Below are 25,179 nucleotides of genomic sequence, written 5' to 3' on the forward strand. Positions count from 1 at the left end.
AAAAAAAAAAAAAAAACATATATATATACATATATATATATATATATATATATATATATATATATATATATATATATATAGCTGAGTGTGTAAATGCTTTTTGAGTAACAAATCTAGATAAAATAGGGACACCCATCTCCCACACTGATGTGATCTTTGGCTGACTGTTTGCTGAATTTATGTTTATATAGAAATAAAGAATACTGGAACTTATAACTCTCATATTTTGTCTTTCTTGTGGTCCTATCAAAGCAATTCAGTTTTTTATAAAGATGAGTCATTAAAGTTTTATTGTAGAATTTAATTTGATCCATCAAAATTTGGAATCCACCTAAATATAACTTATTAAAATATATCTAACTTTTAAGATTTTGCTCATTCAAAGAGAAGATTATGCATTTAATCTCTATAATCTCCTTGTCATTATCACCTTCCCAAATCTGTTCCCAAATGTTTTTCCAGCAAAACCTGATGAGTAAAGAGAAAGTAGATGCCAGCCTCAACACTTCACATGCACAAAAGTGGTGAAAACTGCTGCCATTACATGTTTTGATAGCTGGTTCAAGTTAAAGAAACTGTTCTGCCAGAGGCTGTGAAATCAGCTGAATCACATTATGGTAAGAGTCCAATGCAAGCTGCCAGTGAATGCAACACTAGGATAAGTTATATATTTGAGCTTTTATGACGTATGTTTGCTGATAGTGTAAGAGTCACTTGATTATACAAGTGATATCCTACAGGCTGCAGGTGTTTGTTTTTTTTCCTTTTTCAGTAATTGTGGCTGACCTGTCATCACACCAGAGTGACGCTGCCACCTAGAGGCAATTTGTGTAGATCCATATGACTGTGTTTAAAGCTGATGCCAAGTTATTCCATGTTATGCAGTGACGTTCAAAATCCTATTTTGTCATAACATTTAATTATAGTCATTATATCATGATTGACATCTTACAGGCATGCAACACTGCAGCAGTAATGCAACAAACTGCTGTATATCTTCTATGTTTACATTGTAAAGTGCATCCCTTTTGCTCATCTCATTTAAACAGTTTACAAAAACTGCAATTTTTAATCTGAAGATAGGTAATCTGAACACTTCAAATGAGAAATAAAAGCAGCATACCACCAACTGCCTGTCCCCTGCTGTCACATCCACGCATCATTAACCCTCAACTTCTGCATCACTGATGTTGACCCCATCAGGCTGTCTTTTAGAGGTTGAAATTAGACAGTGACTCATATGCAAGTCCCATTAGTGATCTCGAAGAACCAGATGCTTTTGTGGCTCAGTCACATTCATTCAGTGGTCCTACTTTGAAATCTCATCAAAGCCTGAAATTTCTTTCTAGGTCACCAGTGGAGAAAAAAAAAAAAATTAAAAAGACTACAAAGAGAGTCCTTTTTTTCCACCCATAAATGATGTTTCCTCCCACTGCTTTTAGTTGTTATCCTTTTTAAACACTTAACTAAATCAATGCATTACTAATATATTAAAGAAATATTAATCATGTTATTTAAAAGGACCATCTTCAGACGATCGGAATGGTCCGACATTTTCTCATTGAGTCTTTAAATGTTACATTTGTGTTGCTTTCATATCTATCTGCTTAATATATCTATAGGTGTGGCAACATCAATGTATATATTAAGTTGTTATTTGCCTTTTTGCAGCCTGCACCACTATACACACACACACACACACACACACATATATATATATATATATATATATATATATATATAATTTCAAGGTTTTCTACAAAAATGCATCATTAGTAAAATTATTATTTTATTTTCTCACATCAGACAGATTTACAGTTGTAATGATGCAGTAATTCTACTTTCCTTCTCACCTGTATGACATTGCAGAGCGCTCAGCCTCGCACTCGGCCAGGGAGAGGCCACATTCCCTCAAGTACAGCTCCAATCGACGTCTCTCCACCAGTCTGTGTGCCGCCTCAAGGATCTGTGAAGCCAAGGCCTCTGACTCATTCCTCTGGTCCGAGGTCTTGCTGCTCCGAGTGCCAGTCTTTGCCACAATGCTTCCTGAGGAAGTGGACGCCTTGGGTTTCTTACTGATGCCATAGAGGTCCTCCACTGAGTATTTCCCTCCTTTACCTCCTCCAGTGCCACCACGACTAGCAAACATTTTTATTTAGTTTCACGTGCTGGAACTGATTAAAATTGCTCTCCTCTCCACTTTTGCTTGGTTTTGTCTGCTACATCTACTTTAAGCAAAACCTGCTTCTGAGTTAGAAAACAACAAGGCAGTGCTACTTTGATGTAGACTGGGGAAGATTTGAAACATCCGGCTTGAGGATGTCAGGCATCAAACTGCTAAAAACAAGAGTTTAAAGCCTTGTAAAATATCAAAAAGTCTTGATTCCTCCTTTGAGGAATCTAAATCCAAAATAAAACAAAGCCACTCCTATCATACCAGCAGCAGCACCCAGTCACAAACAATGACTCCAGCTGATGTGAGGTGCTTCTTTGAGTAAAAAATACAGACAGGAAAAGCAATCAGGATCTTTCTCTCTTTATCTCTCAAAGGAGGGACAGTGAGGGGATTTGTTCAGATTACGAGAGCGCCCGGAACTATCTGTACTTCTACTGTATAATCAGTGAAGGCTGTTAGAGCCCAGCACTCTGACCTTTCCATCAGACCCAGAGATGCTGATGATTTTCATTTTCATTTTATTTTTTTGACTACATGATCACTTGGTCTGCTGGGCCAGAGTCATCACAGCCAGCAGTCTTGTTGCCAACCAGCTCAGTGTATGTAGCTTCCTCTTAATGCTTGGCTATGGCACAAGGCTGAGTTCATGTTCATGTGCAAGCCAAGCACTCCCAGCGACTGCTTTTAACACAAACCATGAAGGATCCAGAAAGTGTGAACCTCTCACCACAGGAGAGGAGAGGAAAATATCTTATTACTAATTCCCTGTTTAAAAGAAAGAAAAGACAGTGTAACCTCAGTGGGGCACAAAAGTAAAATAAGTTTAATGAATGACAATGAAATAAAGACAGATGAAAAGGGTGTGGAACACAGAAAGCTGTCATTTAAGGTTGATGCTGATGTAGAGGATTAGTTCTTGACAATATATGTAAAGAAATCTACCATCTAATCTCATTTGTGCATTACTGTTAAGTTCAATTTCAAAAGCCAATAGTGGAGAAAAGAACTTGTATTTTAATTTAATGAAAATTTATAAGTCTCTACCATCATGAAACAACTGCACTGTGTGATTTTGATGCTCCAGTTTAATAAAAATGCCCACCAGCATATTTAGAAGGTTTAATTGTTATATCCTAACAAATAAATGAACTATCAATAATTTAAAAGTGCATCAAAACTCAAATGCCAAGCTCATCAACAACCTTAACGGCCCAATCATGCATCTCTTCAACCGTCTCTTTGCCTTCATCTTCCAGATGTTATGGCCATCAAGCACCACTCCTGAGCTGCACTACTTCCTGCCTTTGCTGCAGTGGCTTTTAGGCAGAGATCATCTGGGATTAAGCTGCTATAATCACTCTTTCAATTGACCAGAGTCGCACAGGCAGCTGTTTGAGGTCAGCCTTGATCTTCCAACTGTAAATTACAGTACACAGTGATTCCAGGGTTAGAGTGGATGCATGCGGGCCTCCGTCAGTTATAAGTAGTGGGATTAATTTTAAGCGTAATAGGGGAAGATGGGAAAATATACATTTGGATTTCTGTGTGCAGTCCTGATCTCCACATTGTGTAACTGTCAGAAATCTGGGTTAGAACAGTGAATTTTTTTTTAGTGATCTGTTGCATAACTGTGCAAAGATAGATTTAGTTAGTCTAACAATATAGTAACGGAGGGGTATAGAGCACAAAACTGTGATGGAATCATGTAACATTCTGTACAATGATGAGTGGGTGGTGAGCTCAGCCATTCGTGAGAGAAGTGGGTCCACTGCAGATGGAGACTTGCCCCCCTTTCATCCAGAATCACGCCACCGCTGCTCAGGATCTTCACTCGGTTGCAGTCCTACCTGCCTACAAGCACCTTTATTTACTGTTGCAACAAACGCTTCATTGCACAAATGTGCATTGAAATATGTGACAACATACACAAATCATTAAAGTATGTTGTCTAGAATAACACACTAGTGGACCATTAGCCAACTCTAACTAAATTTTCATGATTCACTATTGAAAATGACATTTTCTTTTTTTTTTTTTTTTATATATATATATATATATATATATATAACCCGAATGTCCTATGGTTAAGGTATAGAGGTGGTGTATGATAACTATGCACATTTATCCAAGTACCTTCCTCAAATGTATTTCTGAGGTACTTTATTAAATTATTTCAATTACAGCTATTAAAGGGTATTTACAGCCTAGTCCGTTAAACTTTGACAGCTTTAGTTACTGTTTTTTTTTTTTGTAAAGAAGACTGTATACAAAGAGGTTATATAACAAGCTATTAAAATACATCACACCATTACAAATTAGGCCAGCGGTTTTAGATATTTCTGTCTCCTTACATCCTCCAAAGTATGTAGCTGAAGTGACATTTCCAAAACTGATGCTTTAATATCTATAAACTGATGATGACATAATAATATGTCCGTCAGAATAATCCAGCCAGTGCTTAATTGTTTTTATAGTTCAGGTAATGCCTGGCTGTTGTCATAGCATGATTTTTCATAGCATAAAAATGATAGCATGACAGGAGAAAGTGTAGTGTATTGGTATTTATACTTTGATAAAGGGTTTGTATACTTGTTCCATAACTGAGATTTCAGTTATATGATATTCAGTTATAGCATATTTGAACCTATATATATATATATATATATATATATATATATATATATATATATATATATATATGTGTGTCCACTGGTCTATTTATCCGTTCTGTTTTGTAGCAGCAAATCCAGTTGAGATGTTGGATGTTTGTGTGTATGAATTTATGATATTCCGTCCATAATAAGTAAACTTTTTGTTTTTCCACCACTGAAAGAACAATGTTCTTCTCATGGCAGATATTCCGTTTCATTGTTTGAAGGACTTTAATAGTTTTATGATCATTCAGTCCTCAGACATCCTGGTATGTCATTTAGTGTTTCCCCCGATGTGATGCACAGGGATATTTTAAAATGTTAATTGTAAAAACACCAACAGATTTACCCAAATCTCTCGGCCTTTCTCCATCTTGCTTGAGATCAGCTTTGGTCTCTGTTTTATATTCTCCTAAAGACACCATTATTGATTTTTTTAAACTTTGCTGCTTTCTTAACTGAATGATTGACACACACACGCACACACACACACTCGCAAAAAACAAACAAACAAACAAAAAAAAGCACATTATAGACATTGACAGGTTAAGCAATATTTTAACTGACTGATTGATTCACTATTTTAACTACTTGTTCAAAATAAAGATATCATTCATTAAAGCCACTAAATGATGGTTAGTCTTCCAGCTGTAGCAGATCTGTTTTAAAGTCAGGGTGTATAAATTGAGAATGCTTTTAAACCAATCTTCTAACTATACTACTGTATACTATTTTTTCCGTTGTAAAATAAGTTTTGTTTTCAGTACAATGAATTATTAAATATTGCCATACACTGAAGCTTTTCTGGATTATTGCTCATTTGAACACCAGTGTGCGTTGAGGTTAAGAAAACATTGTGCTTTCGGTTTAGCTATGATCAGCAAGAACTTTGTTCAGCAGGGGAACAAACAGAAGCCCCACGTATGAAGGTCCAGAGTGTGAATCACTCCCCTCATTTTATCTTGACCTCCTGCAAACATATGGCGCCGCTTTATATTACATGACACCATTACATGACCTCATCTAGCATTTCCAGCATCACAAAGAGCTCCATTACATAAATGTCTATCATATGTTAAGAGGTACCCTCTGAAAAAAGATTTGCTTTTCGATCCCTCTAAACCAATTTTTTTCACAGTCTCTGAAAGCATACAGTTATGAAAATACCTCTTTCCTTCCTAACTACTGATCAAAAATTAAACAGTTAAAATTGTTAGCACAAGTGCTCAATATAATTTAAACATTCAGGGAATCAAAAGAAAAAAATCTCAATACAAGGAACAGTGATGAGATGAGTGATGTAAGTTGAACTGAGCATATGTAGCAGTATGGAGCTACATTAACACACTTGTTATGGGTATTTTACACATCTGTGAAGATTAATGCTGACTGAATAATATACAAACAAGTGGAAACACAAATACACCCTGTTTCACTTTTGAGAAGTTATGCATCAGTCCATTAAAAAAAATGATGGACTTTGTCAGATCTTAGAATTCTAAAATTACTTTAATTTACACATCACAGCTGCATACAAGTTATGGGGCAACAAACTGTCCTCCAACCTAGACAATGACCTTTCCAGGGAAAGCTTTGCTTATTTCAGCAACATTACTGCAAACTACACTCTGCGTGTATTACAACATGGCTCTAAGAGCATTGGTACTGCAGTCAAGTCCTGTCAGATTTCAAAGATATCTGATGCTTTATATAACAAAAGTATAATAGGAGACCCTTCGTGCCAAGGAAATACTACATCAGTCTAACTCAGCATGTATGACACCTTAGCATAGGCCTACATGGCTTAGCATTGCTAAGTCAAACATCTTTAGATCATATCCCTTTTACATAAGACAATTTTTACTTAACATACTTTTGACAGATTAAGGGGGTTCATTAAGATGTCTTAGTCCGGAGGAGATTGTCTGTTTTTCCTTCTGGGTGTCACAGTCAGGCATCGCCACTGAGAGGCAGCAAAGCAGCACAGCTGAATACTGATTTAAAGTTATCATAAAACACAACAGTACTGTCATAAGACGAGTCCTCTGAGCTTTAAAGGAACCAGATATTAGAAATTTGAACACCACTGAAAACCTCATGCGGGAAAGTCAAGAGTATTTTTTGGCTTCATTTATGTATGTCAGCTAAATACATGGCTGTGTAATATTTGACCTGACTACAGATGAGTAACGAACCCCCCTCCCGTCCCTCCATCAGCTTCAAGCTTCTCCGTCTGATTGTGTCTATCCAGACTGTGGCGAAGGCTGCACACGGTGCGGGTAGTTTTGGAGAGCACGCTGCGCACAGACTGTGCCAACCAGGCATCAAAAGGCTTTTGCTGTAGGCGTGACACGTGCTGTTGCAGTGAGAAGATTTTCTCACTGTTAATTCAGCTAGTGTCGGAAGCAGAATTGGCTGATATTAGAGCCCGTATTCGTTTCTCAAATACACAAACTAATATGCTGGGTGTCACTATGTATTAGGCTTCCACTAACTTTATTTTATTCCAAACATCAGTTTGATTTGAAGTCAAATAAGACATGAACGACAGCTGTTTTCTCCTCAAAATAAACAGAAGCCACACCTTCTGTACGCTAGGGGGAGCTCATGCCACAGTAAACACACCCCTCTCGTGGTATTCTGCACTTCTGGGGATGTAACTACTTGGAGCTGGGTGGTGGTCATTGCTGATGTGAGCGTGTGCACAGTGTTAAACTGGGAAGTATGTACAGGATTGTATTTCTTTATTCCTGTAATCTGAATACTTTCAGTACTGCACTCACTCATTTAGCTGCACACATTTTGAAAACCTTGTTGTATTGCGTCCAGATGCTGGTTAAATCATAACCATATGCTCTTTGCTTAGATTTCAAAGTTGGCAGCACTCTCTCTCTCTCTCTCTCTCACACACACACACACACACATACATACACATATGTGGATTGGCCCTCACTGTCCTGCAGATTGTCACAATGTAAGCACTGAAAACACGCTTGTTCGTGGGGTCAGCACTAAACGTGAGTGGTCATGTTTTTACAATATACACTACAGTCCTGATGGACTGTTGTTCCGAAGCAGGCTGAAACATTGGATGTAGGTTTGAGGGGCCACAGGCGGACAGAAAGGGGAGGGGGAGCTTCAGTCTGTGGTGTGGGGAGATGCATTTAGACCACTTTACATCCAAGCAGAAAAATCTGTTCTCAGTGCAATACTGTCTATATGTGGGAGAGTGTTTATTTAAATGTTGTGCCTTTCTTACTCATTTGCTTTGTAAATATTTATGAAAATAACTCATTCTGCGTATTGGTTGGCAAACAGTAATTAAAATACATAAAAAAGGACAGACATCTAGTTATGGTAAACAGCAATGACCACAGTACAAATATGAAGACTAGACCTCACTGTAATCATGAAAAACAGAACAAAGAGACAAAGCTGAGGGCTTCACTGTAGTACAATTTAAACTGCCCTTTGATGTTTAGTTGTTTCTCCAGTTTCAGTATGTTCAAGAAACTTTGAATTAAACCACAAAAAACTGGTGGTCAGCATAAAAAGGCTGTTTACTTTGTGGATAGGCCTTTTGAGCTGATGGTAAAGATTTATACTAGTGGGGCTCAGCAGTGCGGAGGAGTTAGGGTGAGTTAGGACATAAAGGTGAAGCCTTTGTGAGAGGTTAAGCCCAATGTAGACAAGTAAACTCATCAATCTCTGTTGGCTACAACAAGTTCACAATGGCAATCAATCACGCTGATCAGAAACATCTTTAAGATGGGAAGTGTCTGATCATGCCCTTTTCATGAACTTTACTCAAGGCCTCTTCTTGTAGAAGGATTTGATAGATTCCCCTCTACTTTCTAATTCGCTGTCAGCATAGCAGTCCTTGATGCATGTGGATTGGGTTTCAGAATATGGGACGATTCACATAGAGTGAATAGGAACTGGGAAGGTCACACTCCTTTCTTTCCCCCTCACATAAGGCAAGGAGCACATCTTTGCAGAGCACAAAACAAAAGGGTGCCACAGGGGAGATGGATGGCTGCTGAAAGCTGAGACAGAGCAGGAACCTGCCAACACCTTTTCATCGGCTGTTTGCACTTCCCCAAGGTGTTAATGTCCATATACGCATTCTTCATCTAACACCTCCATCAAACATCTGATCTTTGAAGGTGATGGAAAAGTGAATAACAGCTAACCTTTATGCCACTGATGGCTTTTAGATTATATAGATTTATATATTTTAAAAACTGAAAATTGTTCGGGTTTATGAATATTCAGAAAATGAATGCCTAAAGCTGGCTGTAAACAGATTACTTAAATTCATTATGCAATTACTGCTTTTAGTTTGCAATAACTTTGGACTGCAGGCAAGCAGTTTGTAATTTGTGCATGATGTGGTTTAGCATAGCTTTGCTGACAAGACCTTACCTTAAAATGGTGTGTGGATGGCAGCATGTGTTGATCCAAAGAATTTATAATTAAGATTTAATTTTATTGTTTAATAGCATATAATAGTGGCTTTGCAGATGAGTGAATTACCCATGACTTGTGCACCAATGTATCCGGCAGAATTTCTGGATTCTTTTATTTCTTTTTTTTTTTTTTGCAAGATGAAATTTAAACTTGTGTCTGTTGACGAAAAAGATGAGCTGTATTTCCCAGCAATGATTTACAGAAGTGTTCCAGACCCCATGAAGTGGTTTTTCTATGAAAGAATCATGTCTGTTTTGAATGCAGTGCTGCCCGATGACCTGAGGATTAAGGACTGTCAGTATTAGATGACATACAGGCTTAACACACATATATGCAAGCCAGAGCAATCTATTCAGTCTTTATATACATTTTACACAAGTTATCAACTTTTTGGAAATAGGTTTGTAATTCAAGAAACTTAATATTAGCTGAGATTCCACTTAAGTGAATGGTGGCAGCCTGGAAACAGATAATGTAAAAATATTCTTCTACCCTAGCGCTAACACCTGGGAGACAGCAGGGGCTTGCAATCTAAAGGTTTAAGCTGATTAAATGAATTAAGTGCACACTGAGAAGTGGATTTTTTCCCACTTAAAACTATTCTGCTGTAAGAAAGCATGATTAAATTCTTAAAATGTTTATTTGACCAGGTGGGTCAGCTAAAAACAGTCTTATTTAGAGCATTGGTCTGGCACAAGCTCCTGCAAAAATCAACAGACATGCTGTGGAGTGGCAAGGAGCGACAAGTTTCCCTGTGATCACATTTAATATAAAACAGAGTGGAAGCGTTCTGTTCAGCAATGTGGCTTCCATCATTCAGAGCAATCACGCTGCGTACACAAGTGAAAAAAATAATCTTAGGGGGCTGCTTGTTGGATTTGTCCACGAATATTCGGCCATTTTGATCAAACTGTCTGTGAGTCATTGGGAGGAAATCTGGCAGAATGAGAGCTGCACATGAGGAACGAGAATCTCAAAACAGAATTTCCATCTCCAAATCGCTGCTGCTGTAAAAAAGGAATAAATCCAAAAAGAAGACTGGTGGAAAAAGAAACTAGCCTCAGGTTGCAAGTGGCAGCTGACTTTCCACCAGGAATGCTTTTCCAGGTGGGGAAAGAGTTTTCTTTAAAAAAAAACAAATTTTGTATGATGTACTGTTTGACCACATTGGAAAGAAAGTGTTCCTTCATGTTCCCAGAAGTCTCATTAGGAGAACAAAGGTGTAGCAATCATTGCAATATAAGAATACAGTGTCTACTAAAAGCTAAAATTAGATTCAGTTCAGTTTCAAGTTGTTAAAAATGCAATACCACAAACTTTATGGAAGTGCAATATTGCTACACCATACCTTCAACAACACGTCATGTAGGATCACACTTTGACTCTTATGCTGTTTACTGCTCTAGACGGAGTGAAACCATTTCAGCTTATCTCCCTCCTCTGCACCCCCTCACGCTTTTAGACCCACATGTACCTGTCCCTTTGGTTAACCCCCACCTATCCCTGCCGTCAACACAATCTCTTCACACTTGAATGCACACAGGAATGTGAGGGGAATGACACAATCCAGCAAATGCAAAAAAAAAAACCAAAAAAAAAAAACTGGTAGGCCTGGTACGCTCTCTGCCTAAAAGCAGCCCTAATGAATGGCCATTCAGATTCACAGACGAAGCTTAGGCTAGATTTGTACTATACAGACAGGTCAGGGGTCACTCAAAGCACTGACAGAAGTAGAAACCAGAGATGAATGCCTGTGTGTCTCTTTCAAATACTGAATTATTTCAACACAGATTTGTGCACACCAAAACGCATTGTGGGGTTAAAAAAAAAAGAAAAGAAAAGAAATGCTTCCATCTATTTATCTTTACTTGTGCAGGTCTATACTTTGCAGGCCACACGAGAGTAACAGAACAGAACAAGAGGAATGAGTCATAAACAGTGATAATCAAAGCACATTAATCAGTGAACCTAAACACTTTTTAGCAGCCCCCTCAGCTTAGCCTGGGTATGGTGGCATTAGAGATAGGGGAGAGAGAAACAAAATGTGTGTGAGACTTTAAGCTTATGCTGCGCTATAAGCTGGTCTCAGCCCAAGGCATGGGAGAAGAAAAGAACATCTCTTCATGATTAAAGGGGCTGAGGACCAGGAATGAAAACAGAGGAGAGGACAAGCTTCAAGGCCTCAGGGGGTAAAGGCTCATTGCAGATACAGACGAAACACTGGAAGAAAGTAAGGCTGGGACATACAGGGAAGTGAGAGTCAACTATCAGCCTTGGTCTCTTGTTTCTTTGGAATTATTTTTTAAAATGGGGAAATGATGAGAGGTAGGTATGTCACATGAGCCATATAAAAAACAGAGGAAAAATACCCTGTTAGACATTTTACTTCAACAATTTCAGTTAAGATGCTATCTAACCAAAGATGAAACCCAATCAGAGTCCATTGATTTAATTTAAATTTACAAGCAGTGGTGTATGTATGTATGTATGTGTATATATATATATATATGAGAGCACAGTGGTCCACACAAGTTCCAAAACAATTGTATTTTGCCTCAAATGTTGCTGCTTTGTTGTGTGCTGACTTTATTTGAATTCAGGTCAGAGGTATCGAGGGTTGCCAGAACAGCGCAGCTTGTTCTCAGACCAGACAGGTAAATTATGGATTTTTATTTAGGGCCTATAGTAACCTCCTGTGTCATCCACACTTGACATCTACACTCATTTATATGGTTTTACCAAGGCTTCCATTACTGTGAAAATGACTGATAAGTTTGCATCAACAAAGGCCATGTGAAATGTTGTTGAACTGTCGTAGATAAATTCTTTATCAAAAGGGCTTGCTGATATTAAGAGTCTGCAGACAGAGGTCTTTAATGATCTTCCTTTATTCGGCCGAACAGGGGGACACCCCTTCAGGATAAAAGACCACGTATATTCATTTCTCCAAGCTTATATAGTCTCTCTGATTCTATTTCTGTATACACACACAGCCTTTTAGGGCTGACTGGTTGACATCATTTTGATATCATGTTATAATGTCATACTATTAATATTCTGTTTACCAGGGCCACTGCACCTGTTGTTTTTCAACTCTGATGTATTAATACTTCCACAGAACATAATTTATTAAGTATTTCAAAGCTATTTTTATTGAGATATCCAATATGAAGACTGTATATCTTGTAATCTTTAAAGAAATGTCTCTTGCATGACAATACCAGTAACCTGTTATTTACATTAGAAAAGAGAATTTATTATTTTTAAAGTGCCAGCAACATTTTTATTGTCCCCCATCCACCCCCCAAGTCCTGCCATAATAACTGGACTTAATGCTTTTGGTCATAAACAGAACCTCACTTCTTAATCAATTATAATCATGATGTTTTAATTACTCTTGAATGCCAGTAAGCTAAATTGCACGTTAAACCTCTTCAAACCTTATAACGCTATCACATATGGCAGAAATTACTGAAGAGCTAAAACAAGTAGAAATGGGATCTCTTCTTAGCAAGAAAGTATTTAGTTGTTTGTTTGTTTGTTTCTTTTAGATATGAGTCAACAATTGAAAAATAAACAAAAAGACAACATTACAAGGAAACAGTTCTTAAAAATATAATGTTGGACAAGTTAAACCATATTGAAAAGGTTTTCAAATGGACTTTAAATTCAACATGCAACCCTGTTTCCATTTAAGTCGGGACACGGTGCAGTTATCTAGAAATGCTTAACCTCTACTCTATTGGAAACAGTTCAAATAATTAAAACTGAGAAATCTTTTTCAGTTTTAAGTTATTTTGAATGCCAGAAAACTTGTTAGTGGTATGTTTACCACTTTGTTGCTTAACATTAAGCATTTTGGAGCTGAAACTATTACTGTGGCTTTGAAAACAAAATGATTTCAGGGCCATTTGATGGCTTCTGAATGGAAGAATATGTTACTCCAATCTGTATATCTCAGTTAGCATCAACAGTATCCTGACAGATGACAAAAATAGTTGTATTCTTTTTCATGTCTCAACATTTTTTACAATGGGGTTGTGTGTGCTGAATTTTAGCGGTTGGTTTAGCAACTTTTCAACATTCAACATGCAACTCAAAAAGGCTGGGTAGGGGTTAACCAGATTTGTTAGCATTCCACTTGCTAACAGTTCCTCATAGAAACATGAGCTGTGCATTTTTTTCATTACCAAAGAACAACATTCTGACTATCAAAGAACCAGCATCTGAACAAGGAAAATAATCCAGCTCTGTAGAGGGAGAGAAGATGGATGCTATAATTTAGCTTCCTTTCACCAGCGACCCGTTAGCTGCCAGCTAGCTTGTAGCTGGTAAAAAGTGAAAACTGAATCTTATGTGTTATTGCAAATGAGCAACAATTGAAAGACACAAAATAATATTCAAACAATAATATGAAGATGTGTGTTGGCTAGTTAAACAGTGTTGCATCCCACTCTGAAATACTATTACAGCATGCTAGCTGAAGCCATAGCTACTACCGTTCCAGGACAGCTCAAAAAGCAAAAACATTCTGCTGACCACAGCAGACAACTAATAAAGAAAACATAATAAAATGTCCATTTAAATGCCTTAAAATGACCTTTTACTTTTTAAAAATAACATTTTCAGATACATTTAAATGAGACAAAGTGAATGACTCAGGCGACATCCCTGCTTTATAAAATTGTCATTTAAGACCACAAAAACAAACGAATGGCACTGGGAAATGGAGAATACAGAACAAGAGTATTTAAAAAAAGTATCAGTAATACAAAAAAAACAAAACAAAACAAAACAAAAAAAAAAAACATGTTGAGGCCAGATAGCTTCCAAATCTACAGCATTCTCTGGTCTCTGAGTCCATTTGGTCCTTGTTTAGTCCGATTATAATTATTGTGAGCTGCCAGCACAAACATCCAAAAGAAAAACAGCCCAAGAGAAACGCATGGAATCACTGAAGATAACAATTCACTCTGAAATGATAAAAGTGCTGATGTGTTTCTATGCCTTTTTTTTCTCCTCATACATTGCTGATCTGGTGGAGAGAGAGCCAGACTAAGGAAGATGAGGAGTATTACTATAGCAAGAACAGCATTCTCCAAAGTCTGCATTACACATCACACCTGAGTAAAGAGGAGGTAATGTTTAAACCAAATGGGGAAAAATGTATAAAATCTCACTTACAATGTTCAGTCTTGGCATAAACTGTGAAGTAATGCAATCCAGATGGATTAATGTAAGATACCAAGAATGAAAGCAGTCCTTATTCCTAATTACACAACAATATACAAAAAAAAAAAAAATTAGATTAGCATATTTTTTTGTCTTTTCTCCTTTGGTTAAAAGTCAAAGTGACAGTTTGGAACAGCAATTTTCAAAAATTTTCAAAAGGGTGAGAAACTAGAGAAACTGTAAAGACTGATCTGTCGCTCCTCTTGGTTTGGCACATGTTTCGGGTCCAATACTTGGTAGATGTAAAAATACTAAACACAAACTGTAGAAGTGAGGCAGAGTCAAACTGCATGACTTTATCACCTGGTCACTCCAGGTGACTGGTTTCCTGCCAGTCTTTGGACAAGTCTCATCAGTCATTCTTGTCCACTGATGTTTATTTTTCTTTTCCATGGTTCTGAATATATTCTCCCATCTTTTTTTTTAAAGTCAAAGTAGGTTAAAGTAGGTTAGAGGAGAGGATTCAGAACGCTCTCAGGACATGGCTTCACATCTGTGTGCTGTGTTCACATTCAGGCTAGAAGACAAGTCAGCTAGAAAGTCACAGTTGTAGTGTTCTTGCTCTGAAAGGTTATTGTCTGAATGCTGGAAAGGATTTTTCTCTGATGCCCAGCCAAAGTTACTCCCATGTGTAGCAGATCCCTGAAAACAAACAAACAAACAAAGATAAAAAGTGTAAGAAAAAAAGATAATAAAAAAATCTAATTAAATGGAAAGCTACAGGAAATATTTGAAAAAGTCATAAATTGTAAACTGTATGTGAAAAAGAGATAAACATAATTTTAGATAAATAAACTGAAAATACAGGACTGACTGTGTGGTGATTTGTGCCAGCTGGTCCACTGAGTTGAAGCCAGCCTGCAGGAAGCTGTCCTCATAGCGTTCCATCTTGATGGCCCTCAGCCATTCCCCAACTGAAGCGCATGGGGAGAGGGTTAAAGGTGCTCGCTGGTCCAGCAGGGGGTAGGACGGCCTTAGGAAAGCAGTCAGGAAACAAAGGAATGACTTACTTACATTGTCACCAAAAAACAGCAGTAAGGAGCTTATATGTATCCTGCAGCCACATTCCAGTTGACAAGCTAAGGTATAATCTAAGGCTGAGTGACTGACAGGAACAAACAATGGGATTTGTCAGGGCTGGAGTGTCTTCTGCTGTATGCCACCACCTGACAGGGAGAATGTAAAGGATGGGAAATGGGCACAGCAAGTGTCTGACAGGTAACAGCAGGACACTGAGGTGGAACATCAGAGTGGGCAGAAGATGTGTGATGTCTTTCCTGTGACTGTCAGAACTTTAAATGGACCCAAAGAAAGGGTTAGGAACACAAACATTTTTGCTTCTGTATGTTAACATGACAATCTGTCACTCAAGCCTTGATAGTTTTGACGCTGATGATCCTGATGGTGTCATGTCACACTCAACGTGGGGTATACCTAGGGCCCCACTGTGCTGTCCTTCTTTATGTGGCCTGCAGATGACTCGACCGGTCCAGATGAGCTTATTCATGTGGATACATAATGTTTTAAAATATACTGACTACAAACTTATATTTATTTAATATTATTATTATTGTAATTATTATTATGTTATATTTGCTGTCATGAATAATTTTAACATCAGTAACATTATTGCTATCAATATTATTTCTTATACTCTTAGAATCAGAATTTTTTATTATGTAAATACATACCTAAATTCAGTTATGATGCCCTACATGACATCAACACTCAAAGCTGGCCAGTTTCTGTTTTGTTCAAATATCTACAACTTTGTTACTTTGCTAATTTTCTTTGTTTGTATTTGTTGTTTTTTTGTCACCTACACAATTGCACTTTAAATATTATCATAATTAGTGAAAAAATAATGATAATAATAAAAAAAAACTTGGAGGGCAAAGGGTGAAACCATTAAGATTTTATGTGAAATGGCATTTGTTATAATTGCAAAACACAGTATTAATCCAGTTGAAGATTTATTCTCTAAGGGCTCTTATTTATCTGTTTAAAGGTGCAACAACTGCTGAAAGAGGTGAGTGTACATTAAAAACTCTGACTTGGTAACAATGCTGCTGTAACTTATAGACAAGAGGCCAGGGTGTTCATACAGACATGAGGCCAATACGCTTATAGGCACATTTGTGAAAGGCCCCTAAATGTCAAATGTTTGTCTGATACCTTAATTAAGTCTCTTACCCTGCTCCTTCTTGAGCCACTATTTTCAGTGATGCAGGGTTGCGGATCAGTTTGTCCAGTGCGCTAACAAGGTCTGCAAATCGAGGACGCGCTGAGCGGTCCTTCTGCCAGCAGTCCAACATCAGCTGGTGCAGGTGGGTGGGGCAATCAGGTGGTGGGGGCAGCCGGTAATCTTGCTCTATGGCATTGATTACCTGATGTGGAGATAAAAATGACTGTTTTAAATAAATGTGTAAACCAAAAGACATCTGGATCAATTACGAGTTGTTTCACTGCTTTAGAATTTAGCAAAAGTACAAAAAGGAAAAAGAAAAACAACCCAAAGAATTTGCAATATTTTGATCATAATAACTCTAACAATGAAATAATAACCTGAATAGGTTTGTTTTAAAGAATGCAAATGTTACATTTAATTTTGGGAAGACTGCTTTGTGCTTTGAAAATGAAACTATCATTGATAAAACTAGCAGAATTTGGCTTTTTTTTTCCTTCTTTGAATAAACTTACATCCTGGTTGCTCATGTCCCAGTAGGGTCTCTCTCCAAAAGACATGACCTCCCACATTACAATGCCATAGCTCCACACATCTGAGGCTGAAGTAAACTTTCTGAAGGCTATTGCCTCAGGTGCTGTCCAGCGAATAGGGATCTTACCGCCCTGCAGAGAAGAGCAAACTGTCAGCTCTGCAAAACTTTAACCATTAAAACTAACTGCATTTCTTGTGAGTAAATTAAACTGGGTTGTTGACTCACCAGAGAGCTGGTGTAGGTTGGGTCAGAGGAGTTCTCCTGCAGGAAGCGTGACAAGCCAAAGTCAGACACCTTGCACACTAAGTTGCTGTTGATGAGGATGTTGCGAGCAGCCAGGTCCCTGTGGACATAGCTCATCTCTGCCAGATATTTCATGCCAGAGGCGATGCCGCGCAACATACCCACCAGCTGGATGGGAGTGAACTGGCAGTCATTCATCTACAGAGAGGAAAGAAAAAGTTCAGTTTGTGTAGCAATGTTCAAGTCGTGACAGTTTCACTGTGGGCTCGCTACGTCACACTGACCCGTAGAAAAGAGTCCAGTGCTCCGTTCTCCATAAACTCTGTAAGAATCATGACTGGACAGCTGGCAGTGATGATTCCCTCAAGGTGGATGATGTTAGGGTGCTGGAACTGTCCCATGATGGACGCCTCTGAAAGGAAGTCCCTTCTCTGCTTCTCCGTGTAGCCTCCCTTCAGAGTCTTAATTGCAACGTAGTTCTCTTTTTTTCCTGGAATCTTCAGCCTTCCTCGACACACCTCCCCAAACTCGCCTGCAGGACACAAACGCATAAACACAAATTAAGCCTGTTTTCTGCCACATTATAAGAATAGCTGTTTCACTTAACAAATGTAAAGCCTGCTTGCAGTAAGCTGTGCCCTTTAGTTTAAATGAGGGCCACTAATGTAGATGCCATATTTATCAGTTAATTGGTTTATTTCTGCAGCCATATTGAATTTGGGGTGATAAAGAAAATACATTACATTGTTTTTAAATGACTTTGAATCAATTAAACTGACTGAATTGGACACATTTTAACAATCTTTCCAAATAGAACAGTCTTCCTAAAACACACACTTAGTGCAAAGCTCACAGACCTGTTATTAGTGGGAAAATGGTATGGGTAGGGCTTACCAGCACCAATGACCTCCTCTATCTTGACAAAGGAAACATCAATTTCCTTGGCAAATTCTCGCACCGCCTCATTAGGGTCCTCATAGGTGAAAGGGTCGATATAAACCTTGACCCCTGTGAGAAACGGACAAACAGAGCCGTGGGAAAATTAAGCGAAGAAATGTTAAGAGAACTATGAGCCTGCTCAGATTAGAAATGATTTCCCTGACATGAACTAGTTGTAAATCAGCTGCAGCTTAGTGTGCATGTCCTTGACAGATTACCTTGGCCAGTGAGGTACTGGCTGTTTTTGTCACTCAGCTCGGGATCCTTTATTCGGCTGTGTCGGCTGCAGGTAGAAAGAGATTGGTATAAATACAACAAGATTAGGGTAGTGGAGCACTTGTTTAAAGAATGAGTGTTTAATTGGATTCTTTGGCAGGTATTCTGAATGCACTGTCTGCTAAATGAGATGTAAATCTTTTATCTGACAATGTGACTATTCAGATGATGTAACAATAAGACATAACCTCAATAACTAAAGGATTCCAAAAAAAGAGAAAAACTGGACTTTCTTTTTGAATTATTTTATTTGATGTTTTAAAAAAATCTCTATGATACAACCAAGAATATAAAGATATCCTAGTATATAAGTCAATCTAGCTAGTCTTCTTGTGTTTTTAAAGTTGCTCTTTATTTATAAAGAGCAACTTTTAAATAGCTCTGTTAGAAAAAAAACCACCATTCCTCTTATTTTCTGTGATTTTGCCACAAAAAAACTGCCTTGTTCTGCAAAGCTTTTGCTGCCTTCAACAATCCTCAGAAGTCTTAAAGACGTAATACAAGATGAGTTGTGGTAATGGGGAACATTCAAGCCAACCCCTACGGTACAACTCTTTGACATGAGTGCCTCCATTATAATTCTGCTGGCACAAACTCATCCCTACAAGACTGTAACAACCCTGTAGCTACTGGATCCCTGCCTTCCTCCATCCATCTCCCTCTGCCACCTCATACGCCTAAAATAGCAAGAAAGCACCACCCTCAGTTAGTGGCAGATCTGGGCCTCAGTTGCTGGTTTGTGTCTTTGTGTGTGTGTATGTGTGTGTCACAAGGTCACAGCTATTGTTCTCCTGTCCTGTGGAAACAGGGTTGGGACGCCTGCATCCTGTCTTTCCCTGCCCTCTACCTCTAGCGTCATCTCTCTTTCTCATACAAATGCACATGCACTTTCTCTCTGCTGTGATGGCATCCAGCACTATTTACTCAAACAATGAAGCCTAAGGAAAATGTTCTAATGAGCAGGATAGCTTTTAGCTGTGTAAGCAAAAGAAATCATGAGCATTGCTTTGTGTCTGAACTGTTTCACAGAAGAGGAAAAAAAATGGTGTGGCTAACACAGTTCAAACCCACCGCTGATAAGATACGATATGTATAAACAAAAGAACAAATGGTGCAAAACCATAAAATTGGGGTCATGGTTGTTATAATTTTTCGATTTCCCCCTCTTTCTTTTCCATTTCCTGATATTTTGTCAGCTTCTTTCCCTTGCAAATCTATTTTATTCTCTGTCTCTTTTCCTTTTCCCTGGTTCTCACCGAATGCAGTAGGCGGCCACAAAGACGAAAGTGACAAGTAGCAGCATCCCCACAGCGATAAGGATGCCAGGTACCAAGAACTGAGTGGCAGAGTCATGTCCTGAGAGAAAAGACAGACAAAAGATACAGAGAAGAAAGAAAAAGACAGAAAGAAAGGGAGTTAGACTAATATGTCAGCAAAAGCCATAAGAGAAGGTTTACACTGGTAGTAATGGGATTGTAACATCTTATCCTTTCAAGGAACCAATTAATGAATTCATAATAAGGAAAAGGGATTGATTATGTAGATTCTGAGAAAAAAGTTACAGTGGAATTTGGGGAAAAAAAAAACAAAAACAGGAGTAATAAGCAGAAGCATCTACTGGAATGGGAAACTTTTCTTACCATCAGGCAGGGTGTGGAAGATGGCTGCAGGACTGAAGCTGCCATAACCCGCTAAGGTGCGTACCCGAACCTGCACTTCATACTGAGTGGCCCTGCGGAGATTCGTCAGCACGACCTGGTTTTTGTTGCTCTCTGTGTAGAAGCACTGATCATCACTTCGTCTCTCCTGTCAACAGAAAACTTCAGTTAGATGGACTGGAAGTTAGCAGAAAACATAAATTAAAGAGGAAAGTTAAGCTCTTTGTCGTAGCTAAAGGCTCATTAAAGAGAAGTTTACAGAAATGTATATATCTGCTGTAAAATTGACCTTTACTGAATATGGATTCTCATTCTATCCAGCTTTTAAGGCTTTATGTACAAAACAAACCAAAATTTCAAAGCATTTGTTTGCTGAGTAATTCTGATTTTAGTTCACACGACCTACATGTTTTTGGATTGAACCACATTATTAAAACCACAATCCCACGCTCTGTTTACTGTAGCTACATTGTGACAAAGAACTTTTCTAATCATGGGCTTGCAAACAAAAATCTTGTTTGAGTTGTCGTCAGTTACCTTCTCACAGTAGCGTAGCTGGTACTGTAGGATGTTGTAGTGTGGTTGAGCTGGGACTGACCAGTGCAGGGTCAGACTGCTCTCTGTGGAGTCACTCTTACGAATGTTAGACACCAGCGACGGCACTGCATAGAAGGAGGCAGAATTTTAAATACCAGGTGAAATTCTGACTATTTCTACCTTTTTTATCTGATTCCATCCACTTCTCACCATCATGGCTTGTTGTGATGTTGATACTTTCACTTGCAGGCTCTTTGCCGCTGAGCTGAGACACCCCATTGAGCGCCTGGATGGTGAAGGTGTATGTGGTGTGAGGCAGCAGGCCCCACACTTCCACTCTGCGACCCAGCAGGTTGTCCTGAACTGGACGGTAGCTGACGCTGTCTCCGCAGGGGAGGCACGACCCCTTGGGTGACCTGCATACAAAGCACTCGACAGCGTAGCTCAGGTCTTTTCTACCGCCGTTGTCCAGAGGCTCGTTCCACTCCAGGCTGAGTGTGGTGTCGTTGATCTGGGGAATGATGCCGCGTGGAGCTGAGGGAGTTCCTGAAGTGACAACAGAATCAACAGTTAAATTAATCTCGCATTGTCTGCACTGTGAATATTAGCAATTAGTAAATTAAATGTCATTCGAGCTCCTGTAATTGTGAAACGTTTATTCTGACTTTATGTCTACCTTTCCAGGGCTGCAGCTGCATATTGACTACACAGACATGACAGATGTATTGATCTTCTCATCAAACTTTAAGGAAAGCAAACAGCTCCCAAAATGTCAAACTGCTCTTTTAAATGTCTTCTCCTGATCCAAACTACAACCCTGCAGTCAGGTTCAAGGAGATTTCTAAAACTACTACATTGAATCAACAGTGACATTACAGCAACAAAACCAATTAGTATTTTCTTTTGTTACGGGTAATTACTCTTCAAATATTGTCAGTTTTCTATGAAAAAGGTCAAATCGTATTTAATATTTAAGTATCACACAACCCTGATGTAATCCCAGCACCCTCATGTTCTCTGCTGCCATTTAACCAATGCTTTACCTTTCCACCACCCAAGCAGACCACTTGTTTACAGTCAGATAAAAGCCAAAGACGTTTTACTCAGTCACATTTAGTCAAACAGCAGAACAACGTTCTTGCAGTGGCTTTGCGTCACAGCAGCAGCATATGTGTTGCAGAATTTAACTAGTGCAATTACGTTCATCTAAAGCAGGATGATAATGATCATTGTCTGAAAATTGTAAGATAGCTCTTGCCTCAAGCCAAGCATAACTTAACAGCGATACCACTCAGGCACTGCGAATCAGTATCACTTCCTGCCAAGGAGACAGAGCTTTGTCACTGAGCCTGCGGGTAACTTCAGTGCTAATAGTGTTCTCAATAAAAACCCAAGTGGGACAACATCACACTCAGACAGGGAGTGTATGAATTTTGATTTCAACATATGGGAATGGGAACTTTTTTTGAAGTGTAACACGTCTTAGAAATCAAAGCTCGCTTTATTGATATCATCAAAACAGTCACAGTACTTATTTTGAGGAGAAAAAGTCAGAAAGATTTACAGATAACTTGGATGACTGAAAATTTTACATACAAATTGAAAATATGCAATGTGAAGAATTGCACTGGCAAGCCACTACAAAATACAGAATATATTATAGGAATGGCCTAATTAAGTGATAAATAATTAAGATAAAAACCTTTGAAACTAATAATAAAATTGCTGGAAGCTTCTTCAAGTTAGTATTTATAACTAACACCTGCAGAGAACATAGCAAGTCAACAAGCTGATGCTGATTTTCAGTGTTTCACATTGTTACACATTACTTTACACCCACTTTATGGCCATTCCCAAGAGAGTGCACCTAATTTAAAAGTGGCTCCTATTCACACATCCAAAATGTGGCTGAACTGAAATCCCTGAATCCACACAGAGGTGTCACTTGAGACCTTCAATGGTCACTTCATTTTTGAGAGACAACCCTACCCCCAACAACTTCTCACAAAAGACATGCATCTCAAAGCTTAGTCATCAGGACAAAGGACACAAATCAGCAAAGAGAAGTCGGGCTAACTGACACCACATAAATAAAGGAACAACAAAAGAGCTGATTAAAAACAAAGTGAAGAGGAGCAGGAGAAGGTAAAGAGCGAGTGTAGGCTACTGTTGTTAGCACCTTCATATCTACATGAGGGATTAGTGACTACTCTATGCATACTTACTGGTGCATGGGGTGTCGGGTGTGTCCGATTCTGCACGTAGGTACCCAGAGCGACATGCACACTCTGATGCACCTCTGATGGTGGCGTGGCTAAATCCTGGACAGCCTCTACACTGTCCCTCTGTGTTTGACTTGAACTGACCCACAGGACAGGCTAAAGAGGACAGGGCACAAGATCAGATGAGAGGATTTTCAATATTTCTATGGTACCTTTACGCAAAATCAACCTTGAAAGAACTGGATGAAACTGAATTTGCAAATACGTCCCATTCTTAGGCAACAGATGGTTGCAGACTGACAGAATCATGTACCGAGAGCTATAATGAAGGTAATACTAATAGTCAATTTTACTCAATTATAGTCAGCTGCCTATCACTGGATTTACCTAAATAATCACACCAGACATGTTAAGAGTTTTTGTAAAAAGCTGCCTGTGTTTATTTATTTGCATATATTGTTCAACATCTCTTGTACAGACAAGAACACCACTGTGACAACCGATAAGCTAAGAAAGACTGAAGAGTCTGAACTGATGCTAAAAAGGATTTGGTGACGGTTCAGTTTGACTGACAGAAAACCAACTGACTACAGTTTTGTCAAACCAACAAAACTATTTCCCAAATGTGAGAAGATGCTTATGCTTATCTCTGTTTTAAACAAATATCTCTCACAGCCTAAACAACTAATTAGAAAAATAAACCCTTTACACTTGTCCCTCATGTGAATGTACAATAATCTGGCACTATGACGCCACATACAATCAAAGTGTTTATATTCTGTCCTCTGTTTGGTGACTGAAGCACCACGACTGAGAAAGAGGGTTAAAAACAATAAACTTTCACACCAATTGTTACATTGTTATAGTGAAAACTGACACATTTCACAGGGTCAAAACCCTGCAGCTGACATCTTGCTGCAGGAATTCTCCAGATGAGTGCAGTTATTGACGAGTGTGGCTGCAAAACTCGCCTGCTCACAAAAGCACAGCTGTTGGTTAAAACAGAACAAAATCAAGAGCTTCTGAGTTCTTACTTTGATTTTACAAGATGTGTTTAAAAATCTAAAAATTTATATTAATCACTTCTGGAGTAGACGACCATCTGATTCTCTGTATTGTTATATATACATAGCACAAACCCTCCCATGTAGCTGTATTCATAGTCCGCTAGTGGTTTACTTCAAAGACGTGGTTTACATTTCTTAATCAAGCTCATTTATAACACTAATTCATCTATACAACAGTCTCAAGTTTTGCATCACATGGGTGCATCTGAGCCAGAAAATGTCTCTTGGAGATAATGGTATAACAACAAAATGAATTTAATTCTAAACCTAGATGTCAATTTTATTTCTATTTTCTGAAATTACCAGAGTATGAAGCAAATTAACTCCAATACCTCTATGAAGGCAATTTCCCTTTATGGCCTAGTGAGTGTTTTTCCTCACAGCTCTCCTCAGTGACAGAATGCTGGAAACGGCACTTCAACAGAAGCATGATGTTGGAAATCGTTCTTTTTTCATAATGAAATCGTTATACCTCCCACGGAGATCAAACTGAATCCTGCCTTCTAACACAGACAGATGAAACCACATTTTTCTGAAGAAAACGCAGAACTCCTTCTTCTGCTTCTTTGTGTACCGTGCTCAGCATCTATCTGTGCTGCTGCGATGCTTTAAGTGTGTGAGTGTGCACGTGGGGGAGTGCTCACGCACGAGGCATGTTAATTGGACTCATTAGACAGAGCTGCTGCACAACTCCTGAGAGAATCCTTCTGCTTCTCCTTTCTTTTCTTGTGTGCTTTGCTTTGATGTTCTCAAGCTGATAGGATCTTTACCCGGAGCACCACCTCCCTGCTTTGCTCCCTTCACCTCCCCAGTCCTCCTGTGCTCCTTCTATCTCAGCCGAACCATGAGCTGTCGCAGCAGTAAGCCTTTGACCCTGCTCTTCCTTTCTGAGATAAGTGCTGCTCTAGCTGACCTCTCCCTCTGTCCCCACTGTGTCACAGCCGTTTCCCTGCCTCATTAACTTCCTTGGTCTTTCATTTCCTCTTGA

At 38.7% G+C, this 25,179-nt stretch overlaps 1 protein-coding gene across 1 annotated transcript in view; it reads right to left on the reverse strand.

Moving 5' to 3' along the window:
• Positions 1-12,598: 12,598 nt before the first annotated feature.
• Positions 12,599-25,179, reverse strand: part of ephb4a (eph receptor B4a) — a 39,579-nt gene continuing 26,998 nt past the window's right edge. Inside the window, exons 5-17 of the mRNA XM_042008188.1 lie at positions 23,128-23,280; positions 21,113-21,448; positions 20,903-21,027; positions 20,348-20,513; positions 19,964-20,063; positions 18,650-18,714; positions 18,387-18,500; positions 17,777-18,024; positions 17,475-17,690; positions 17,230-17,379; positions 16,723-16,916; positions 15,344-15,502; positions 12,599-15,171 (exon numbers count right to left, since the gene is read on the reverse strand). Coding sequence (XP_041864122.1) covers positions 15,063-15,171; positions 15,344-15,502; positions 16,723-16,916; positions 17,230-17,379; positions 17,475-17,690; positions 17,777-18,024; positions 18,387-18,500; positions 18,650-18,714; positions 19,964-20,063; positions 20,348-20,513; positions 20,903-21,027; positions 21,113-21,448; positions 23,128-23,280 — 2,135 coding nt within the window. The 3' untranslated portion in view covers positions 12,599-15,062. The remainder of the gene's footprint in view (positions 15,172-15,343; positions 15,503-16,722; positions 16,917-17,229; positions 17,380-17,474; positions 17,691-17,776; positions 18,025-18,386; positions 18,501-18,649; positions 18,715-19,963; positions 20,064-20,347; positions 20,514-20,902; positions 21,028-21,112; positions 21,449-23,127; positions 23,281-25,179) is intronic.

Source organism: Melanotaenia boesemani, chromosome 15 (assembly GCF_017639745.1).
Source record: "Melanotaenia boesemani isolate fMelBoe1 chromosome 15, fMelBoe1.pri, whole genome shotgun sequence".
Lineage (NCBI taxonomy): Eukaryota > Metazoa > Chordata > Actinopteri > Atheriniformes > Melanotaeniidae > Melanotaenia > Melanotaenia boesemani.